The sequence below is a fragment of the Spermophilus citellus genome (assembly GCF_964194105.1).
Source record: "Spermophilus citellus genome assembly, chromosome: 4".
In the NCBI taxonomy this organism is placed as follows: domain Eukaryota; kingdom Metazoa; phylum Chordata; class Mammalia; order Rodentia; family Sciuridae; genus Spermophilus; species Spermophilus citellus.
The window spans coordinates 21862116-21879993 of record NC_138185.1 but is presented as its reverse complement, the minus strand read 5'-3'; the positions used below and the strand labels follow the sequence as shown (position 1 = coordinate 21879993).

Below are 17878 nucleotides of genomic sequence, written 5' to 3'. Positions count from 1 at the left end.
CTTGAGACATTGAGGCAGAAAGATCAGATCACAAGTCTGAGGCCAGCCTGCATAGTTTAGTGAGACCCTGTCTCAAAATAAAATTAAAAGGGCTAAGGATCTAACTTGGTGATAGAATGTTTATGTAGCATGCACAAGGCACTAGGTTCAATTCTCAATACCATAGAAAAGAAAAAAGTGCTGCTTTTGCCTAGAATACTTGCCCAGTTTAATGTCTTTAACCTTTCCAAGGTAGCTATATCATCTCTCTGTGTTCCTGGACTGGGGACATAGGTTGGTAGAGTGCTTGCCTTGTATGTACAAGGCCCTGGGTTCAATCCCCGCACCACACACACGAAAACCCAAAAAAAACCCCCCAAAAACACCACTCTCTGTTCCTTGTTTCCAGTACAATGCGCATGAAGGAATTTCCCTATGTTCTTTGTACTCTCCCCAGTGCGTAGAAGTGTTTAAGAAACAAATATAGGGCAAGGTGAGGAGATATCACCTCTCCCCAATGGGTGTTTAATATCTAATATTTTGACTGAATATCTAAATGTATAGGTTTTGTCCCATTAATGGGATGAAAATTTAAAAAAAAATTAAAAATAAATTAGCTATTTTATTGGTAATAAGTTTTGAGGCATATTTTCATACTACTGCTCACTTCACTTTGATAAAGAATCTTTATTTTCTGGGCTGGGGTTGTGGCTCAGTGGTAGAACACTTACCAAGCATGTTTGAGACACTGGGTTCGATTCTCAGCACTGCATATAAATAAGTAACATAAAGGTCCATCAGTAACTAAAAAATATTTTTTTTTTTCAAAGAGAGAGTGAGAGAGGAGAGAGAGAGAGAGAATTTTTTTAATATTTATTTTTTAGTTCTCGGCGGACACAACATCTTTGTTGGTATGTGGTGCTGAGGATCGAACCCGGGCCGCATGCATGCCAGGCGAGCGCGCTACCGCTTGAGCCACATCCCCAGCCCAACTAAAAAATATTTTTTAAAAAAATCTTATTTTCTATTAAGCATTCTTTGCCTTTAATCATTTTTAGAGACTGGGGCATAGCTCCATAGTGGAGCACACTGTTAGCATGCACAAAGCCCGTGGGCATAATGCTCAGCACTACAAAAACAATATTTTAAAAATACACTCAAAACATAGATAAAGACAGGAAATTTTTTAATTATTTATAATTTTATAGTTTATTCATAAATACAAAGAACTACTGGGAAACAGGGGGTGCAGCTTGGTGGTAAAGCACACTTGCCTAGCATGGATGAGGCCCTGAGTTTGATCCCCAGCACAGAAAAAAAAAAAAAAAAATTAAAAGTAGCACTTAGTTCCTCTTGCCATGAATTCAATGCTTAGTATATCAACTCAATGCTAAAAACTAAAGTGCACTCAAGACATAAAAAATGAGTAGTATTTTCTTTAAATTGGACATTTTGTGAAGTGATGTATGTATCCCCATGATGGAAACAATGCTCAATGCTCTTCTATCTAAAATCCCCTTCACAGCCACACCTTGAAAACCAACCTGACCCCTTTATGACCAGAACCCACCTTGGCCCCTAAAATGTTTCATTAAACTTGGTCCTAAAAGACTTTGGTTTCAAAAGCTGAAATCTTCATACTATGAAGGATATTTAAAAGAATGGGCCACTGGTTTTGAAGGCCATTTCAAAAAGGAAGTTTCAGACATTTTGCATATTCCTGGAAAAAAATGTGTTTCTAATTTTCTTTTGGATGCATGAATTCTATCATTCAGAAAAAAGTCAAAGTTCTCTAGAGTCAGCTAGCCAGTTATCCTCCATAGCAACAGAGCTGTCCAGCTCAGACTGCTGTACAGCTGCCACATGCTGGGGCACTCTTCCCAATCCTCTCCTTTGAGTGTCTTCTGGTAAAAAAGCTGGGCAAGATCACTGACAAGATCCAGAGCAATGTGTGGTAGACGGCTTCTGTAGGTGAAGTTTAAGCAGTTTTCGAGCAGGTGAAGTATCTAACTGTTGCATGCTTCTCTTCTCTGCAGAGGAAATGAGACAAAACTAAATCTCAATTGAATTTACATAAAGTTTATTGAAGAACTAAGGGTGTAGTTCAGTGGTGGAATACTGGCCTAGTACTCGTGAGGCCCTGGGTTTACTGCAAAAAACAAACAAACAAACAACAATAAAAAAAAAAAAAAAAAAAAAACAAGCAAAAAGCAAAAAAAAGTGTGAACACTGTTAGACAGTGAATGACATTACAATGACAACTCAGTTCATGGGGATTTAATTCTTAGTCTACTGTTCTTCTGTGGAATTTACATCTAGAAATTTCCCATCAACAACCAGGCACAGGGGCACACACCTATAATCCCAACTACTGTTGAAATATGAAAGGCTGAGAAGGAGGATTGTAAGTTCAAGGATAGCCTCAACATAGTGAGACTCAAACATAAAAAGCCAGAGGACGTGGAGACGTGGAGCAAGAGCTCAGTGGCAGAGCTCTTGCCTAGCATGTGTGAGCCAATGGGTTTGATCCTCAGCACCACATAACAATAAATAAATAAAATAAAAGTATTGTGTCCATCTACAACTAAAAAAATAAAAAGTTGGGGGCTGGGGCTGAGTGATAGAGCACTTGCTTGACATGCGTGAGGCACTGGGTTGGATCCTCAGCACCACATAAAAATAAAAAAATAAAGGTATTGTGTCTACCTACAACTTAAAAAAAAAGTTGGGCACAGTAGTGCATGCCTATAATTCCAAGTGACTCAGGAGGTTGAGGCAGGAGGATTCAAAGCCAACCTCAGCAAATTAGCAAGACACTGTCTGGAAACAAAAATAAAAAGGACTTGGGGAGTCTGTGGTTGGAGCTCAGTGGTAGAGCGCTAGCTTAGCACTGTGTTTGATCCTCAGCACCACATAAAACTAACTAACTAAATAAAAGGTATTGTGTCCATCTACAACTAGGAAAAAATAAAAATTCAGTGTGGTGGCTCACACCTGTAATCCCAGAGACTTGGGAGGCTAAGGCAGGGGGATTACAAGTTCAAAGCCAGCCTCAGCAATTTAGTAAGTCCCTAAGCAACTGAGCGAGAACTTGTCTCTAAATAATATATTAGAAGGGCTAGAGATAGGGCTCAGTGGTAAAGCACCCTGGGTTTAATCCCTAGTACCTAAATTTTAAAGGGTGGTGGGAGTGATGTGGCTCAGTGGTAGAGTACCCTGGTTAAATCCCCAGTATAACCAAAAAAAAAAAAAAAAAAAAGAAAGAAAGAAAAAAGAAATTTCCCATCAACATATTATTTATTGTGGGGAGAAAAACAAATCCCCTGATATAGGTCATACCTCAGGACCACATGCTTTGTAGGGCAGTTTGCATCCCAAAGGCCATCAGATATAGAAGAGCCTAAACTCCAGTCCCCTGGAGACACTTACCAAGCTGTGCTGACACCTTCTGGAGGCACTGGGTACTTTCGTCCATAAACGTTTGCAGCTGTTTTACTGATCCTTGCAGCTCATCCATCTGCAGACAAAAGACAAAACAGAGCTGCAGAGCTCCATGGCTTCTCTGATATTCCTCCAACCTCCCTGGGAGGCTCCTGCTCAGCTTTGAGCCTGCTAGTCTTTCAGCCTGGAATGCTTATGCTAGACAGTTTCTATTGACTCCTCCTGAGCCATTCCCTACTTTTCTCCAGCCTGCTCTGTGCCTTCCCAGGCTGACCTCTATGACCACTACCAACAGGTCTGAGGCTGACACCTATGATCTCTACCAACAGGATGCCACATCCTCTAGTTTCTGGTTGGGTGTAGTTATAAGGGAACCCTAGTGGGAGGGAGCTCAATGAAGCCAGGATCTTTATTACCCAGGATTGTTCCCGGAAAGGTCATCTTGAGTTGGCTGAATCCCTCAAGCCTTGAGATCATAGCTCTCTCAAAGTATGTGTTGTCCTCTCCTCAGATGCCACAGTAACTGTCCTCCCTTCAGGCCAACAGGTAGGATGAGCTCAGCTACCTCTAAGCTACAGGTTACTCCACTAGCCCTTGTGGTTCTGTGATACCCACATCTTTATCCATAGTTGCATTGAAATAAGGTTTTGGAAATTCCTCAAACTACCTTATTTCAAATGCCCATCTGCTTCCTGTTGATACTAGGACTGACAAAACACTGTTCTCCCAAATGTCCTCATGGCTCACTTTCTCATTCCTTCAAGTTTCTGTTACACTGGCACCTTGGTGGGGCCTTTGATAAGTGCTTTATGTAAAAAACAACCGGAAACCCTTTCTGTACTCTCTATCACCCTTACCCTGCTTTATTAGCACTTACCCATATATTTACTTTTTATTATTATTTTTTTTATTGTCTATGCTGCTAGGGATGGAACCCAGGGCCTTGTGTCTACAAGGCAAGCACTCTACCAACTGAGCTATATCCCCAGCCCTCTATATTTATTTCCAAGGATGATGCTATAGTTGGATTTTGAATGTCCCCCAAAGGCTCATATGTTAAAGCCTTGGTCACCAGCTTGTGGTGCTACAGGGAGGTAGTGGACGTAGTGGGAGGGAGCTTGAAGGGATACTGGGTGTGTGCCCTTGAAGGGTTTCTGGGACTCAGGCCCCTTCCTCTTGCACTTCCCAGCCACCATAATGTAAGCAGCCTCTCTGTCATGTGTTCCACCATGGTGTACTGTGCCACAACAGGCCCAAAACAATAGGGCCATGCAACCATGGCCTGAAATGTTCAAAACTGAGTCAAACTAAATCTTTCCTTCTTGTAAGTTGATTATTTTCAGGGATTTTGTCACAGCGATGGAAAGCTGACTAATAGATAACGAGCAGCAAAGCTGGAAAGCTCAACCAAGTAAGACTGAGCCAACTCACCACCAGCTCCATATGATCAAATACTTTGTTTTGGTTCTGTAATATTTTCTGATAGTCAGGTTTTGTGTTAAGAACTTCACTCTGAGAAGACCCAAGATATGTTGCAGGTTCTACTTTGACTTCAGTAATTTTGGTTTCAGCTGATTCTCTAAAACAACCAAAAAAGAAAAGATTTTCAAGGAATCTTACAGTCACTTTCTGGAAAAGATATCAAAGATTATTTCTGAAAAAACCTCCCACAAGGTCAAATCAATATTTTTCTACCCTACTCTAGGTATGGGATCTCTCTCTCTTTTTTTTTGGTAGTAGCAACTGAATCCAGAGGCATTCTACCCCTGCGCTACATCCCAGTCCTTTTATTTATTTATTTATTTATTGTTTTGAGAAAGGGTCTCACTAAGTTATTTAGGCTGGCTTCAAACTTGTGATTCTCTTGCCTCAGGCTCCTGAACGGCTAGGAGTACAAGTGTGTGCCACCATGCCCAGATCTCCTTTTTCTTTTGCAGTAGTGGGATCAAACCCAAGGCCTTGCACACGGTTAGCCAAATACTCCACACTGAGCTACACTGCCAGCTTCTGGTACAGGCTGTCTTCACAAGGGGCTCTGAAACAACTGTTCTGTATTAAAGTTTTTATACCACTAGACTCTGGGAAATGCTAAAAGTTTTAGGTCGGTTAACTCCACTGAACAGTAAGTATGTACATGAACAAAAAGGGCTATCATTGGAATAAAGGGAAGCCAAAGTCTGCTACCCTAAAGTCAATGTCTATAACATTTACCAAAAAAATGCTGATCTACCTTGAGTTCATGAAAACTGATGGAAACATTTTCAAAACTATCACTACAATTTACTGAGTGCTTTGTAGGTGCCAAATGTTGCTAGTCACTTTCCATTTAACATAACAACCCAATGAGAGGTAATATCCCTGTTTTCAAATGAGGAACCCCAGACTCCAAGAGAATGATCTGCCTGAATTCACAGATTTAAGTACTCAGACTGCTTCTAGAAGCATTTCTCTTAAACTATAAACTTTGCCACAAAAGTTTTTATTCTGAAACTGCCATCTTATATAGAGTCTATCCTCATAAATAGAATAGGTGTGGGGGTAAATAAGGTAACTGATAACCCCCACTCCTTGGATTAGAAAAGTTTTTCAAACCATTTTCCTCAAAGCCCCTCTCTACTGAGAAGCCATTTTTGCAATTATAGAGTCTTGGCTAACATTTTATAATTGGCTTTCTTTTTTTTTTTTTTTTGGAGGGGGAAAAAAAAAAAGCTTAAACTTACTTGTTTAGATGCTCAATTAAATAAAAATTCAGCACTTTCCCACTTTCAAGATCCAGACAAAGATCTGGATCTTTCTTTCCTCCTCTATCACTCCCCTTGCATGTTTCTGTGTCTCCATGAAAGCCCTTCAGGATGCATACCTGCATCTCAAAGTCCATGTGCTCACTCAGGTCTCTTGACTACTGTACTTGGCCCAGACCCAGGTGGACAGGTGCAAAGCAGAGATGTGCCTGTCTCCCTAAGGATGTGAAACCACAGCCAAAGTCACAGGACAGAGGCAATTCTGTTCTGAGACTAAAAATAGTGATGCCAACTTTTCCTTCCTTCTCTGCCACACTCTGCTTATGTCAGAGAGTACTAATACACACTTTTATAGAGTTTTGATGCGTTTACTGAACTATGAGAAAGGATTCACCAATTTGTGCTAAAAGAACTGAAATAAATGCAAATCAAATTCCACAAGGTAAAAAGATGGCTTCCTGTTTACAGATCTAACCTGGACATGGCTTCTGGTAGTACCGCTTTCTGGTAGCGCAGCAAAAGCTGATCCCAAGTCTGACTTTCTAAAGAAAATCTACAGAATCAGGGAGAAAAAAAATCTGTTAATTTTGATCATCTCATTCATAATCACTCAGGGCAACAATAAGTACCTTAGGAATATAATCTGGTTATAAAATGTGAATAAAAAAGTCATTAAAGGATTAGAAAGCTAAACTGATCAGAGGATATTAATTTAATCAAATAAAACAAGAGTTCTTAAAATGAAATTAACATCCTTATGTTCCCAGACTCCTTCCTATGAAATTAGCCATCAGTAGAGCCATAAACTTTTCAATATGCAGCCTTTTAATTTTTATTGTTGATATATTAGTACTGAGCACCATGTTTACAATTAATTTTCCCCAGGATTATATTCCCCAGATGAAGAATTAATTTAGACTTTCCCAAATAAGTTTCACTCATTTTCACTTACTTTGTTATATACTCCTTCATCTCAGCCACTGACTTCTCCAGAGACAAATCTGATGCTTTTCTGGAATACAGACAGGATTATGAGATTAACATGAATCTTTCAAGAAATACTTGTTTTTAATATGATGTCCTATATAATTTCTTTGCAGTGCTGGGGATTGAACACAGGACTTTATACTTGCTAGGCAAGCACTCTACCCCTAAGCTACATCCCCAGTCCCTACATAATTTTAGTGGCATAAAAACATTCCTAACTTTTTATCTTTCACCAAATATTTGTTTTTGGACTTATATCTCACTGGTGTGTGTGTGTGTGTGTGTGTGTGTTTACGGTACTGGGATTGAACCTGGGGGCCTTCTACCATGAGCTTCATCCCTAGTCCCTTTTTAAACTTTTTTATTATGAGACAGGTCTCATTAAATTGCCAAAGCTGGCCTGAAACTTGCAATCCTCTTGTCTTAGCCTTCTGAGTTGCTGGGATTATAGGCATGCACCACCATGCCTGGATCTGCTCACTTTTGTCTCTTTATATTCCATTTCTCTCATCCATTCCAATTCACACCATGGCCAAATTAACTTTTCTAAAAATAGTCCTTTAATTTTTTTGCCTTGCTTAAAAACTCTGTGATTAGCTGGGTTCAGACGTTAACTACAGGTGACATATATGTTTTTGTTTATTAATTTTTATGTTGTGCTGAGGATCGAACCCAGTGTCTCACATGTGGAAAGCAAGTGCTCTGCCACTGAGCCACAACCCTAGCCCCAGGTTTAGCCACAACCCTAGCCCCAGATTATAGGTGGCATATACCTATAATCCCAACGACTTGGTAGGCTGAGGCAGGAGGATCACAAATTTCAGGTGAGCCTAGGCTTAATCCCCATTATCATATTTGAACCTTTGTGACTACACAGCTTACAGAAGAAAAGCCTGAACTCTTGAAATTGGCACTTAGGGTTATCTATGTTTTGGCTACACCCAATTCATCAATTTTGATTCCTACTGTTATTCAATGGCTCAGCTCAGTTGATTAATTCTAACAGAAAGAAAGCAGGCACTAAAAATGCCAAAATATCGTAGATGCTCTTGGTACTCTGCCTGGCAAAGACAATTAGTAGTACCACCATTCCTGTGTTTCTACCTAGGCCTGGGAAACTGATGAGATGCAATAGCCTGTGCTTAAATATATTAAAAGAGATGCTGTGTTGAGCTAAAATATCTTTTATTTCCTGATTAGAAATGTCAATCCTAAGGACCTATGGAAAAGTAGACCTTCAGGAAATCCAAACTTAAAGTTCATGATGTAAGTCTAAGTGCTTGGCTTGTTGCAGAGCACAGTTAGCAGGTTGGGGATAACCTTGAACCTGAAGAACTACCAATTTTGGAGGTGGAACTTTTAAATTTAAATTTATGCTAATATTCTTGCTTGTCAAGATCCAAAGAACATAATTTTCTTTCATCTCACCTGACTAGCAAAGATCTGAATTGAGCTTTTTTCATCTTTCCATGGCTGGTTCCTACTCATCATTCAGTCTTACATGTTTTAGTCCAGAGGTCAAATCATTAGAGAATTTCTCTGAACATTCTACCTCAAGTTGCTCACATCCTAAAGTCATATATTTTTTAATTTTCTTTTTTTTTAATATTTATTTTTTAGTTGTAATTGGACACAATACACTTATTTTATTTATTTATTTTTATGTGGTGCTGAGGATTGAACCCAGGGCATTGCACATGCTAGGCGAGCACTCTACCGCTGAGCCACAACCCCAGCCCCAATATTTTTTGACTTTCTTGATCATCACTATCTGAAATCACATTTTCTCTGTATTTGACTGTCTCCTTTATTACCATATACGATTAAAAGATTATTGTTAGGCTTATTTATCATTGTATCCCCAATACTTGAAAGATCCTGACACATACGAAAATGCTATATAAATGTTTGTTGAAAGAATAAACAACTGTTTAATAACAATGAAAAGTCCTAATTCAGTTATAATTTAGGACAGAGGGGAATTGCTCTTACTCTTCTGAATCTTCAAAACATTTTTGTAGAGTTCCATCACTTTCCAGTCTGTCTGCAAAATGTTTTAACTCCTCAGAAAGAGAAGATGCTAGAGAAAGTAAAATAATGTCATAAAATAGAAAGAATATAAATTTTCACAATGAGCTAACAAAGATACTTAAGGTGTTCTTAGCTGGCCCTCCGGTCCTGTTTCTCCGGAGGCCGTGGCCGCCCACCTTCTTGGAGTCTTGTGGCTCGTGGCAGCCACCACGGGACCTTGGGGGGCTGTCGCTACTGCTGCCGCCGGGGGCGACGAGACGCTTAAGTGCGAGGACCTCAAAGTGGGGCAATATATTTGTAAAGATCCCAAAATAAACGATGCTACACAAGAACCAGTTAACTGTACAAACTACACAGCTCATGTTTCATGTTTTCCAGCACCCAATATAACTTGTAAGGATTTCAGTGGCAATGAAACACATTTTACTGGAAATGAAGTTGGTTTTCACAAGCCTATATCTTGCCGAAATGTAAATGGCTATTCATACAAAGTGGCAGTTGCATTATCTCTTTTTCTTGGATGGTTGGGAGCAGATCGATTTTACCTTGGATACCCTGCCTTGGGTTTGTTAAAATTTTGCACTGTAGGATTTTGTGGAATTGGGAGCCTAATTGATTTCATTCTTATTTCAATGCAGATTGTTGGACCTTCAGATGGAAGTAGTTACATTATAGATTATTATGGAACCAGACTTACAAGACTTAGTATTACTAATGAAACATTTAGAAAAACACAGTTATATCCATAAATATTTAAAGAGAAACAGATTTGAGCCTCCTTGAATTTAATAAAGAACTTCCAGTTTTTCCTTTTTCCTTCTAAACAATACCACTTTGTGGGTTCTATATGATTTTGTTTGTGTGGTATGTGTGTGTGGTCATTCTTGATTTGTTCATTTAGTTAAAAGTATATTATTCTTAGATTTATTTAATAAGATTTTCTTTAAAAGCTGTATAATAGGCTTTCTGAGGCTACTGTCTCTATGAGATGGGTAGCTTATTACTCTGATATTCTTTAATGTCTTTTACAAAGGCAAGTTGCCATTTATCTTTTTGCTTGTGAAAAATAAAAGTATAATTTATTCACAAAAAAAAAAAAAAAAAAAGGTGTTCTTAGGTCTAGAAAACACCTTCTAGTGTTCTGTTACATCTGGCCCTCTCATTCACTCAAAAAAGTGGTCCAAGTATGCAGAAAAATATTGTCTATTTTCTCTACTATATATAGAAAAAATGGAAGATAACTTCTTCATGTCATTTTTAAGTGGTTTTATACTTGACTAGTGAAAAAGGAGTTAAACAGGTATATAAGTACTGATAACTTCATTTTTTTCAAGAGACATGAACTCCTGGTACTAGAAGGAAAAGCATTACAGAAGTCAGGAAATAGGCAAGAGTGTAATGAGACATAATGATGGCAAATAAAAAAATACATGCACACAGGGAGAGATGGCTCATGCTTATCTACAATCCCAATGAATTGAAAGGCTAAGGCAGGAAGATCCCAAGTTTGAGGCCCTCCCAACAACTTAGTGAGACCCTGTCTCAAAATAAAAAATAAAAAGGGTTGGGGATATGGCTCAGTGGTTAAGCTACCCTGGGTTCAATCCAAAAAAACAAACCAAAAAAAAAAAAACATGTGCTCAAGGAAAAAACAGGTCTCTGCTAGACTTGAAAGAGCCTACTGTAACAGGTGAAGAAAGTGAAGGGAAATGTTAATTATCCATCAAGCTAACCCGGATGTGTCTACTCTAATTATGGTGCAATTCTGAGATAAACAATCTCTGCTGACAAGTAAATCTGAGTATTTTCTAGGTCTTTTTAAAAATGAAGTACCAGGTTCAAAGCTCACTCATCTATTCTTAGTAACTTACCTTTTGCTCTGAAACTTTCAAGACTGAAGCCTTTAGTGTTCCTTAGGAAAGGTTCAAGTTTCTGTACCGAGAACTAAAAAAGAAAAGTTTTTTCAGTACAACAAAAAAATTTTCAGACCAGTCCTATAGCTTTGTAATGTTTAATAAATATAAACTAAATATGATTTAATTTTTTTTCACCTAAGACTTTTCATATAAACAGAATGTCAGGAATAAAACACTTTGTTGCTCAGACTACACATTTTAACTCAGAAAAAAAAAATCATTTAATTAACACAAATTATTTGCTTCTCTAAACTGCCATAAGCACCAGTGAACCATAGCATAAACAATATAATTAGGGGCTGAGGTTGTGGCTCAGAGGAAGAGTGCTCGATTAGCATGCTTGAGGCACTGGGTTCAATCCTCAGCACCACATAAAAATAAAATAAAGGTATTATGTCCACCTACAACTAAAAAATAAATATTAAAAAAATAATTAAACAACAAAACTATATGACATATCATATATTGGTTTAGCATGTAATCATACTTCCAATGTTTCTAATAACTTCAACTTTTACCTCTACCCACTTTAAATTCCCATCACTTGCTGTCAATGGGCAAAAGATACTGTACTGGGGAAATCTGTTAGCTGCTCAGTTAGTACAGCAGCAACAATGAGACTAGTATAGAATTTGGTCCAAAAAGAACATGCTGCTGGGGTTACATCTGGCTTTTACATTAATCTCAACCTGAGGAAAACATCTTTTATTTTTTTTAAAGAGAGAGTGAGAGAGGAGAGAGAGAGAGAGAGAATTTTTAATATTTATTTTTTAGTTCTCGGCGGACACAACATCTTTGTTGGTATGTGGTGCTGAGGATCGAACCCGAGCCGCACGCATGCCAGGTGAGCGCGCTACCGCTTGAGCCACATCCCCAGCCCCAGGAAAACATCTTTGAATCAGTTCATTGTGTACTAATATCTCTGAAGTTGGAACAATAACAGTTGAAACAACAAAAAAGTTGAAAGCATTTCCCAATCTCAAGAATCTCACCTGAAAACTTGAAAGCAGGAGAGCACCAAGCCGTTTGCTTTCTGCTAAGTCAACACTGATGGACCTGCTGAGCTCTAAGATAAAATATCACCACATTTAAGGAAATGCATACTTACACAGCCAGCAAAGTAAACAAAATAAAAATTTCCTCCCTTGATGCAATCCAACTTAAAGCAAGAAGGAGCCTTCTCTGATTAAAGGGAGAATTCTAATTCTTCCAGAATCCTAGAGGAATGAAGTTTTCCTATTTGTATATCCAAACTTAAAAAAAGTTATAAGAATCTTTCTTAGGTATTACATTAAACTTTTATTTTGTTAAACAAGGTAGATATAAAATAACTTTTTATAATTCATATTCACCAAAGAAAGCAGATGAGAACCTTTGAGCATTTTTATATGACAGGCACTGCAAGGTGCTTTAAAGACATTAAGAGTCTTCTTATAAATTCCACAAGCTCCATTTTAGAAATGGGGAAACTGAAGTGATTTGTCTGAAATCAGAGACTGGAGGAGTCATGATTCAAACCCAAATCTATCACCAAAATCAGTGTTTTACCCACTAGGTGCCATGCTGCCTCCCTAAAATGACCTACTCAACATGAAGAGCTAACACCTATTGAACACTTGCTATATAAAAAGCATTTTATTAAATGCTATGTACACCTCATTAAACTTAGAGGCAAGTATCTTATCAATTCCATCTAATGAAAGATGATGCTAAGGAACAAAGCTGGGTAACAGATAATTTACTCAAGGTCACATAGTGAGTTATGAGACCACATTGACTGGACGCTTTCCATAATTATGCCATTGATTCCTCAACTGCAAAATATAGATATTGTTAATTTTAATTATTTTCAATTAAAAATAATTATATAGAGCTGGGGATATAGCTCAGTTGGAAGAGTGCTTGCCTTGCATGTGTAAGGCCCTGGGTTCAATCCCCAGCACCACAAAAAAATAAATAAATAAAAACAATTATATAGCTGAGTATGGTGGTGCACACCTGTAATCCCAGTGATTCAGGAGGCTGAGGCAGGAGGATTGAAAGTTGAAGGCCAGCCTCAGCAACTTAGCAGGACCCTGTCTCAAAATTTAAAAAAAGACTGAGGATATAGCCCAGTGGTAAAGTGCCCCTGGGTTCAAGTCCCAGTACCAAAACAAAACAAAGCAATTTATATAGCCAAGGATGTCTGCTTTGAGAATTATGAGAGCTACATGTCTTTTTGCCCTCCAGCTTTAGCTTGCCATTTTTTTAAATTCTCAAGACTCCTCTCTTGATTCTTACTATTGTTAGTCAAGAAAAATTGGATTCTTTCTGCCTGTAACCAAGGAAACCTGGCAGGTGGCCAGGAACAACCAGAAAATAAGCAATCTTATTACATTGGTGATTTCCTGTTATACAGAGTTTTAAGTCTAAAAATGCTCTGGAATTAAATGAAGTTAGGGGTAATCCTAAGGAACTACTAATGTTTTCTTGGCACATCTAGGGAATAAAGTACATGGGCATTGAATTGGCAGCAATTTTCTGATGTGTTAAATGGCTGTTTTTATCCAGTTTCCTTCTATACATCAGACCACTTGGATGGTAGTTACCTTATTTATTTATTTATTTATTTGCTGTACTGGGAATTGAACCCAGGATGCTCTACCACTTAGCTACATTCCTACCCTTTACTTATTATTTTGAGACAGAGTTTCACTAAGTTGCCAAGGATGGCCTCAAACTTGCCATCCTCCTGCCTTGGCTGAGATTTTAAGTGTGCCACCACACTTAAAATGGTGATATCTTAAAGTAATTATAATAGCTTAACATTTGAGATATTACTCCGTTCCAAGTACATATGTACTATGTTATACATCAACTCATTTAGTTCTCATACAGCCCTGTAAGATAGGTATTATTTCCCTCCCAGTTTACTGGCAAGGACCTTAAGGCAAAGGAGGTTAAGTAATTTGCTCAATTCCATACTAGATTTTCCATATTATATTCTATATTTTGATGCTCAGATATAAATTCACACAAAACAACATTCAAATATGGTATCCTTAAGAACTACATTTTCATTCATTCTTTTCTTTTTTGGTGTAAGGGATTGAGCCCAACACCTCATGCTCCTTAGCGAACACTTCACCACTGAGCTACACCTCAGTTCAGTCTAGATATTTTTATGTGTATCTTCACTTTTGAGTTTTTTCCTAGTTATAAAGGCTAAAATCAGATATTAACCCATCCAACTTCTGTTCCACTTTAGGTATGAGGCGAAAGCTACTGGAAAAACTCTTTAATGCCTATCATCTGAGCAGGGGATAAGTGTTGAATAATTAGCAATCAATCAGAATATGTACATGGTGGCTCATATGACATAAACATCAATAATACTGAATACTTAATAGATCTGACATCAGAATTTATAAACATAGAACATCCTTACACAGTAGGTATTATTGTCTCTATTTTATAGGTGAGGAACTGAGGCTCAAAAAGGTGAAGTGATTTGCTCAAAGTCACATAGCTAAAAAGAAGCAAAGTCAAGTCTATTCTGTTATACTTTGTCATTCCTGTCCTTCCTTACTGCCTCTTATCTGAGCTGGAACCTGTTTTATGTACATAGCACCCCACCTGTGATGCCCCGATGGAAGGGAGGCAGTGACTTCCGTCGGTTTATTTCATTCATACTTGCTCGACGCCAGGATTGTCTCCTGTCTCGATGATGGACAGACTGTTCTTGAATGGACAAATGAAGGGACCTCAACTGAAGTCCTTCCTGGTAGCTGACATCAGAACTTTCCCCTTTTTCTGGGCTAGAGCCAAGGTGAATTCTTTCCTTTGCTTGAGTCATCTCCAAGGAGACAGATGATTTAGTAAACACTTCCACAGGGTTGAAACTTGATTGCAATTGATGATCATGTATCTTAGACGTCACTGGTTTCTCTTCTAGCATTTGTTATAAAAAAGTCAAAATACAAAATCGAACCCATCACAACTAAGTATATGAGCAAAAAGATGGAAAAAGAAAACCTCCCCCTACACAGAGGCATAAGCCTGTGGCCCAACTATTTGAGCAGCTATTTGGGAGCCTGAGGCAGGAGGATCAACCGAGCCCAGGAGTTTGGGCCAGCCTGAGCACAGCAAGATGCAAGAAGAAGATGAAAGAAGAAAGAAGAGGGAAGAGGGAGGAGGAGGAAGAGAAAAAGGAGAAGAAGGGGGTGTGTGTGGAGAAAAGAAAAGGAGGAAAATGCACTCAGATCATGGAAACACTGAGGAAGCATTTCTGCAAATACATGAATGTGACAATAAATCAACCAGTATCCAGGAAACAATTAGGTAATAGCTCAGAAGCCTGAACTCAAGGCAAGAGGCCTTGGACTTTCGCAATACTCACCTTTTATGATGTCTGATTCAGTCACTGAAGTCATCCTAGGTAGAAAACTCTGAAAACAGGAAAACAAAGTGATCTGTTCCTTTACATTTCAGGTCTAGTGTCACTGGGGCTTTTCTACCCTAGAATAGACCTGTGCTTCCCATCCTCTCTGAATTGCCTTCACCCACCTCCTACACAGAGTATAAAGAATAGGTCATTGCTCTCTATTCTGAACTTCTACAGAATTTATTGCTAGAAATACACATATTTCCCTATCTTCCACTAGCTAAAACTTTGTTTAAGTAGTCCCTAATTCCTTAATTCAGTTGATGGCATTAGGACCTACTTGGTCTTCCAAACTAGAAAAACCACATTATCCTTTATTCCTTACTCTTAGCTTTCCAAAAGGCATATCAGTTCTACCAGGTCTCTAAATCTTTCCTCCATTGCCACCATTACTAGTTTAGTTTTTAAAGAAATTTTAGTTGTAGATGGACACAATATCCTTTTTAAAATACATTTTTTAGTTGTAGGTGGACACAATACCTTTATCTTATGTGGTACTGAGGATCAAACCCAGTACTTCACATGTGCTAGGCAAGCGATCTACTACTGAGCCACAATCCCAGCCCCACAACATCTTTTTTATTTATTTTTATGTGGGGCTGAAGATCAAACCCATATGCTAGGCAAGTGCTCTACCACTGAGCAACAACCCCAATCCCTACTAGGTTAAGTCTCACAATTTCTGCTCTCTCACCACCTCATTATCAGTTTCTTCACTGTTTTTTTCTGCATTCAACACTGCTCCAGTGCAATCCATTCTTTAAAACAACTGCAGAAAATTTTCCCACCTTTCATTCAACAACTTTCAATAAGCTAGTCCCAGCTTAACCAGTTGGGATCTCTGTGATACCCTTTCCCTGTAGCACTTTTAAATCTTTGCACATCTCTCTCCTTTCTGTATAACATTCATCCTTCCCGACCTCACTTAAATATGAAGCCACTTCTACTGTGAGATTTGGTAGTCACATCCCTTGGTCTCTAGTTCTGGCTGTAAAGTTTGTTAACATATCTGTCTCCCCGGTGTCTGTCACAGACAACTGACTTAAAAAGAGGGCAGGGATACAGCTGAGAGAACATCTCTTCATCGTTCATGCTACTAGCAGCCATCTGGATGTGGAGGTGCTTGGTAAAGAGAAATGAATAGATGCCGAGAGACAACGTGGGAAAGGCAACACAACAAAGAAGGGTCCTTCAAAATCTAAATCCTCACCCTCCTTATGACTTATCACACAGACCAAGCTAGGACAATAGCACCAATTTGTCACCCAAGCGCTTCCGATCCGCTAGGACCTGTGCCATGTAAGCGCTTTACTCACTTCATGGTCCCGCTTCATCCCTTCCCCAACTTTGGGTGCTAGTACACACTCCACTTTGGAGAGTGGGAAACGAAGGTTCGGAGGGGGCGGAAAGCCTGCCCCAGCCCGTCCCGCAGCCAGCCCCTGCGCGCCCCCCGGGCTCCTTTTTTATGTGTATCTTCACTTTTGAGTCCATATTTCAGGACTCTAGGCCTCGGCCCTGGCCGAGCGGAAGGCGCACCCGCCCTCGGGTTTCTTTACTTCCAGAGAAGGTCGCCGCGCCCGGAGGCTCCCAGTCTCGAGCAGCGACAGCGGTGGGCTGGCTGCACACAGAGGCTGGGAAGGGGATAAGCAGGGGAGAGGTGTGCGACTTCCTGACCTCGGTGCGACGCCCATGCAGCTCGGAGCCTCGTTCCTGAAACACCGGCCACGGGTTACTCAGTCCGCGGCCCTATCTCAGCCCTGGACCCCCGTGCCACTGAAGCGGGTCTTCTCAGGTGCACCTCCGCGCGCGGTCCGCAGTCAACGTCACGGCTGCCACTTCCGAAGCTCCCGCCAACCAACGGCGCATGCGCGGCCGACAGGCTCTCTCGCGCGCAGGGAACACCCTTCAGCGGCTTGGCGCATGCGTGCTGCGGTGTCGACGCTGTTGCCCGCCCCGCCCCCTGTCCAAGTTCTTCCTTTCTGTTCCGACTGCTTACGTCACCACATCACTGTCTCTCCAGGTGACACGCTCTGGAGTCCCCTCCTAGACGTTCCAGTTTAAGGTGTCCTTTTTGCGCCTGACCGTCCCAGAACCCTTCTTTGATGGGGAAACAGGTCCAGATAGATACTTGAGGAAGGCAGGCAGCGCATGAGAGAGCATCAGTTGTCTTGTGCTCGTCGCTAGGCCATGGTCTCCCCTCCTTTTTTTTTTAAGCATTCTTTTTTTTTTAACCTTTATTTTATGTATTTTTGTGTGGTGCTGAGCGTCTAACCCAGTGCCTCACACCACTGAGCCACAACCCTCCCAATCCCCCCTCTCTTTATCCCCTATCTCCAAAAGCCCTCTCTCCAGGGAGAATT

General features: G+C 39.8%; 3 protein-coding genes across 6 annotated transcripts in view; 1 reads left to right on the top strand and 2 right to left on the bottom strand.

Annotated features, from left to right (window-relative positions):
- The window catches only part of MTCL2 (microtubule crosslinking factor 2), a 351820-nt gene that overhangs the window by 261478 nt on the left and 72464 nt on the right, over positions 1-17878 (bottom strand). The window lies entirely within an intron of this gene.
- DSN1 (DSN1 component of MIS12 kinetochore complex) lies at positions 927-17405 on the bottom strand. 4 transcript variants are annotated; one of them, XM_081289726.1, is made up of 11 exons: positions 16835-17405; positions 15474-15522; positions 14711-15025; positions 12088-12161; positions 11051-11123; positions 9141-9228; positions 7114-7173; positions 6637-6714; positions 4852-4999; positions 3409-3496; positions 929-2009 (listed from the first exon to the last, which is right to left on the bottom strand). In XM_081289726.1, the coding sequence occupies exons 1-11, from the start codon at positions 16850-16852 to the stop codon at positions 1906-1908; spliced, it is 1095 nt and encodes a 364-aa protein (XP_081145852.1). In that variant the 5' UTR covers positions 16853-17405; the 3' UTR covers positions 929-1905. The 4 variants fall into 4 exon arrangements, with proteins under 4 accessions (XP_081145854.1, XP_081145855.1, XP_081145852.1 ...); XM_081289727.1 differs by having other exon boundaries at positions 930-2009; positions 17193-17405; XM_081289728.1 differs by lacking the exon at positions 14711-15025 and having other exon boundaries at positions 927-2009.
- On the top strand, positions 9317-10248 carry LOC308647320 (TM2 domain-containing protein 1-like; the record flags this gene model as incomplete). Its single annotated transcript, XM_081291417.1, has 1 exon — positions 9317-10248. A coding segment is annotated over one exon (612 nt), but the record flags the coding sequence as incomplete, so codon positions are not given.

Bases quoted from the DNA above. Each gene is read 5' to 3' on its own strand.
- DSN1 (XM_081289726.1), bottom strand. The intron at 7,174-9,140 runs GTAAGAGCAATT...TCTGTATTCCAG, and splicing joins TGTTTTGAAGATTCAGAAGA to AAAAGCATCAGATTTGTCTC. The intron at 5,000-6,636 runs GTTAGATCTGTA...TGGTTGTTTTAG, and splicing joins CTACCAGAAGCCATGTCCAG to AGAATCAGCTGAAACCAAAA.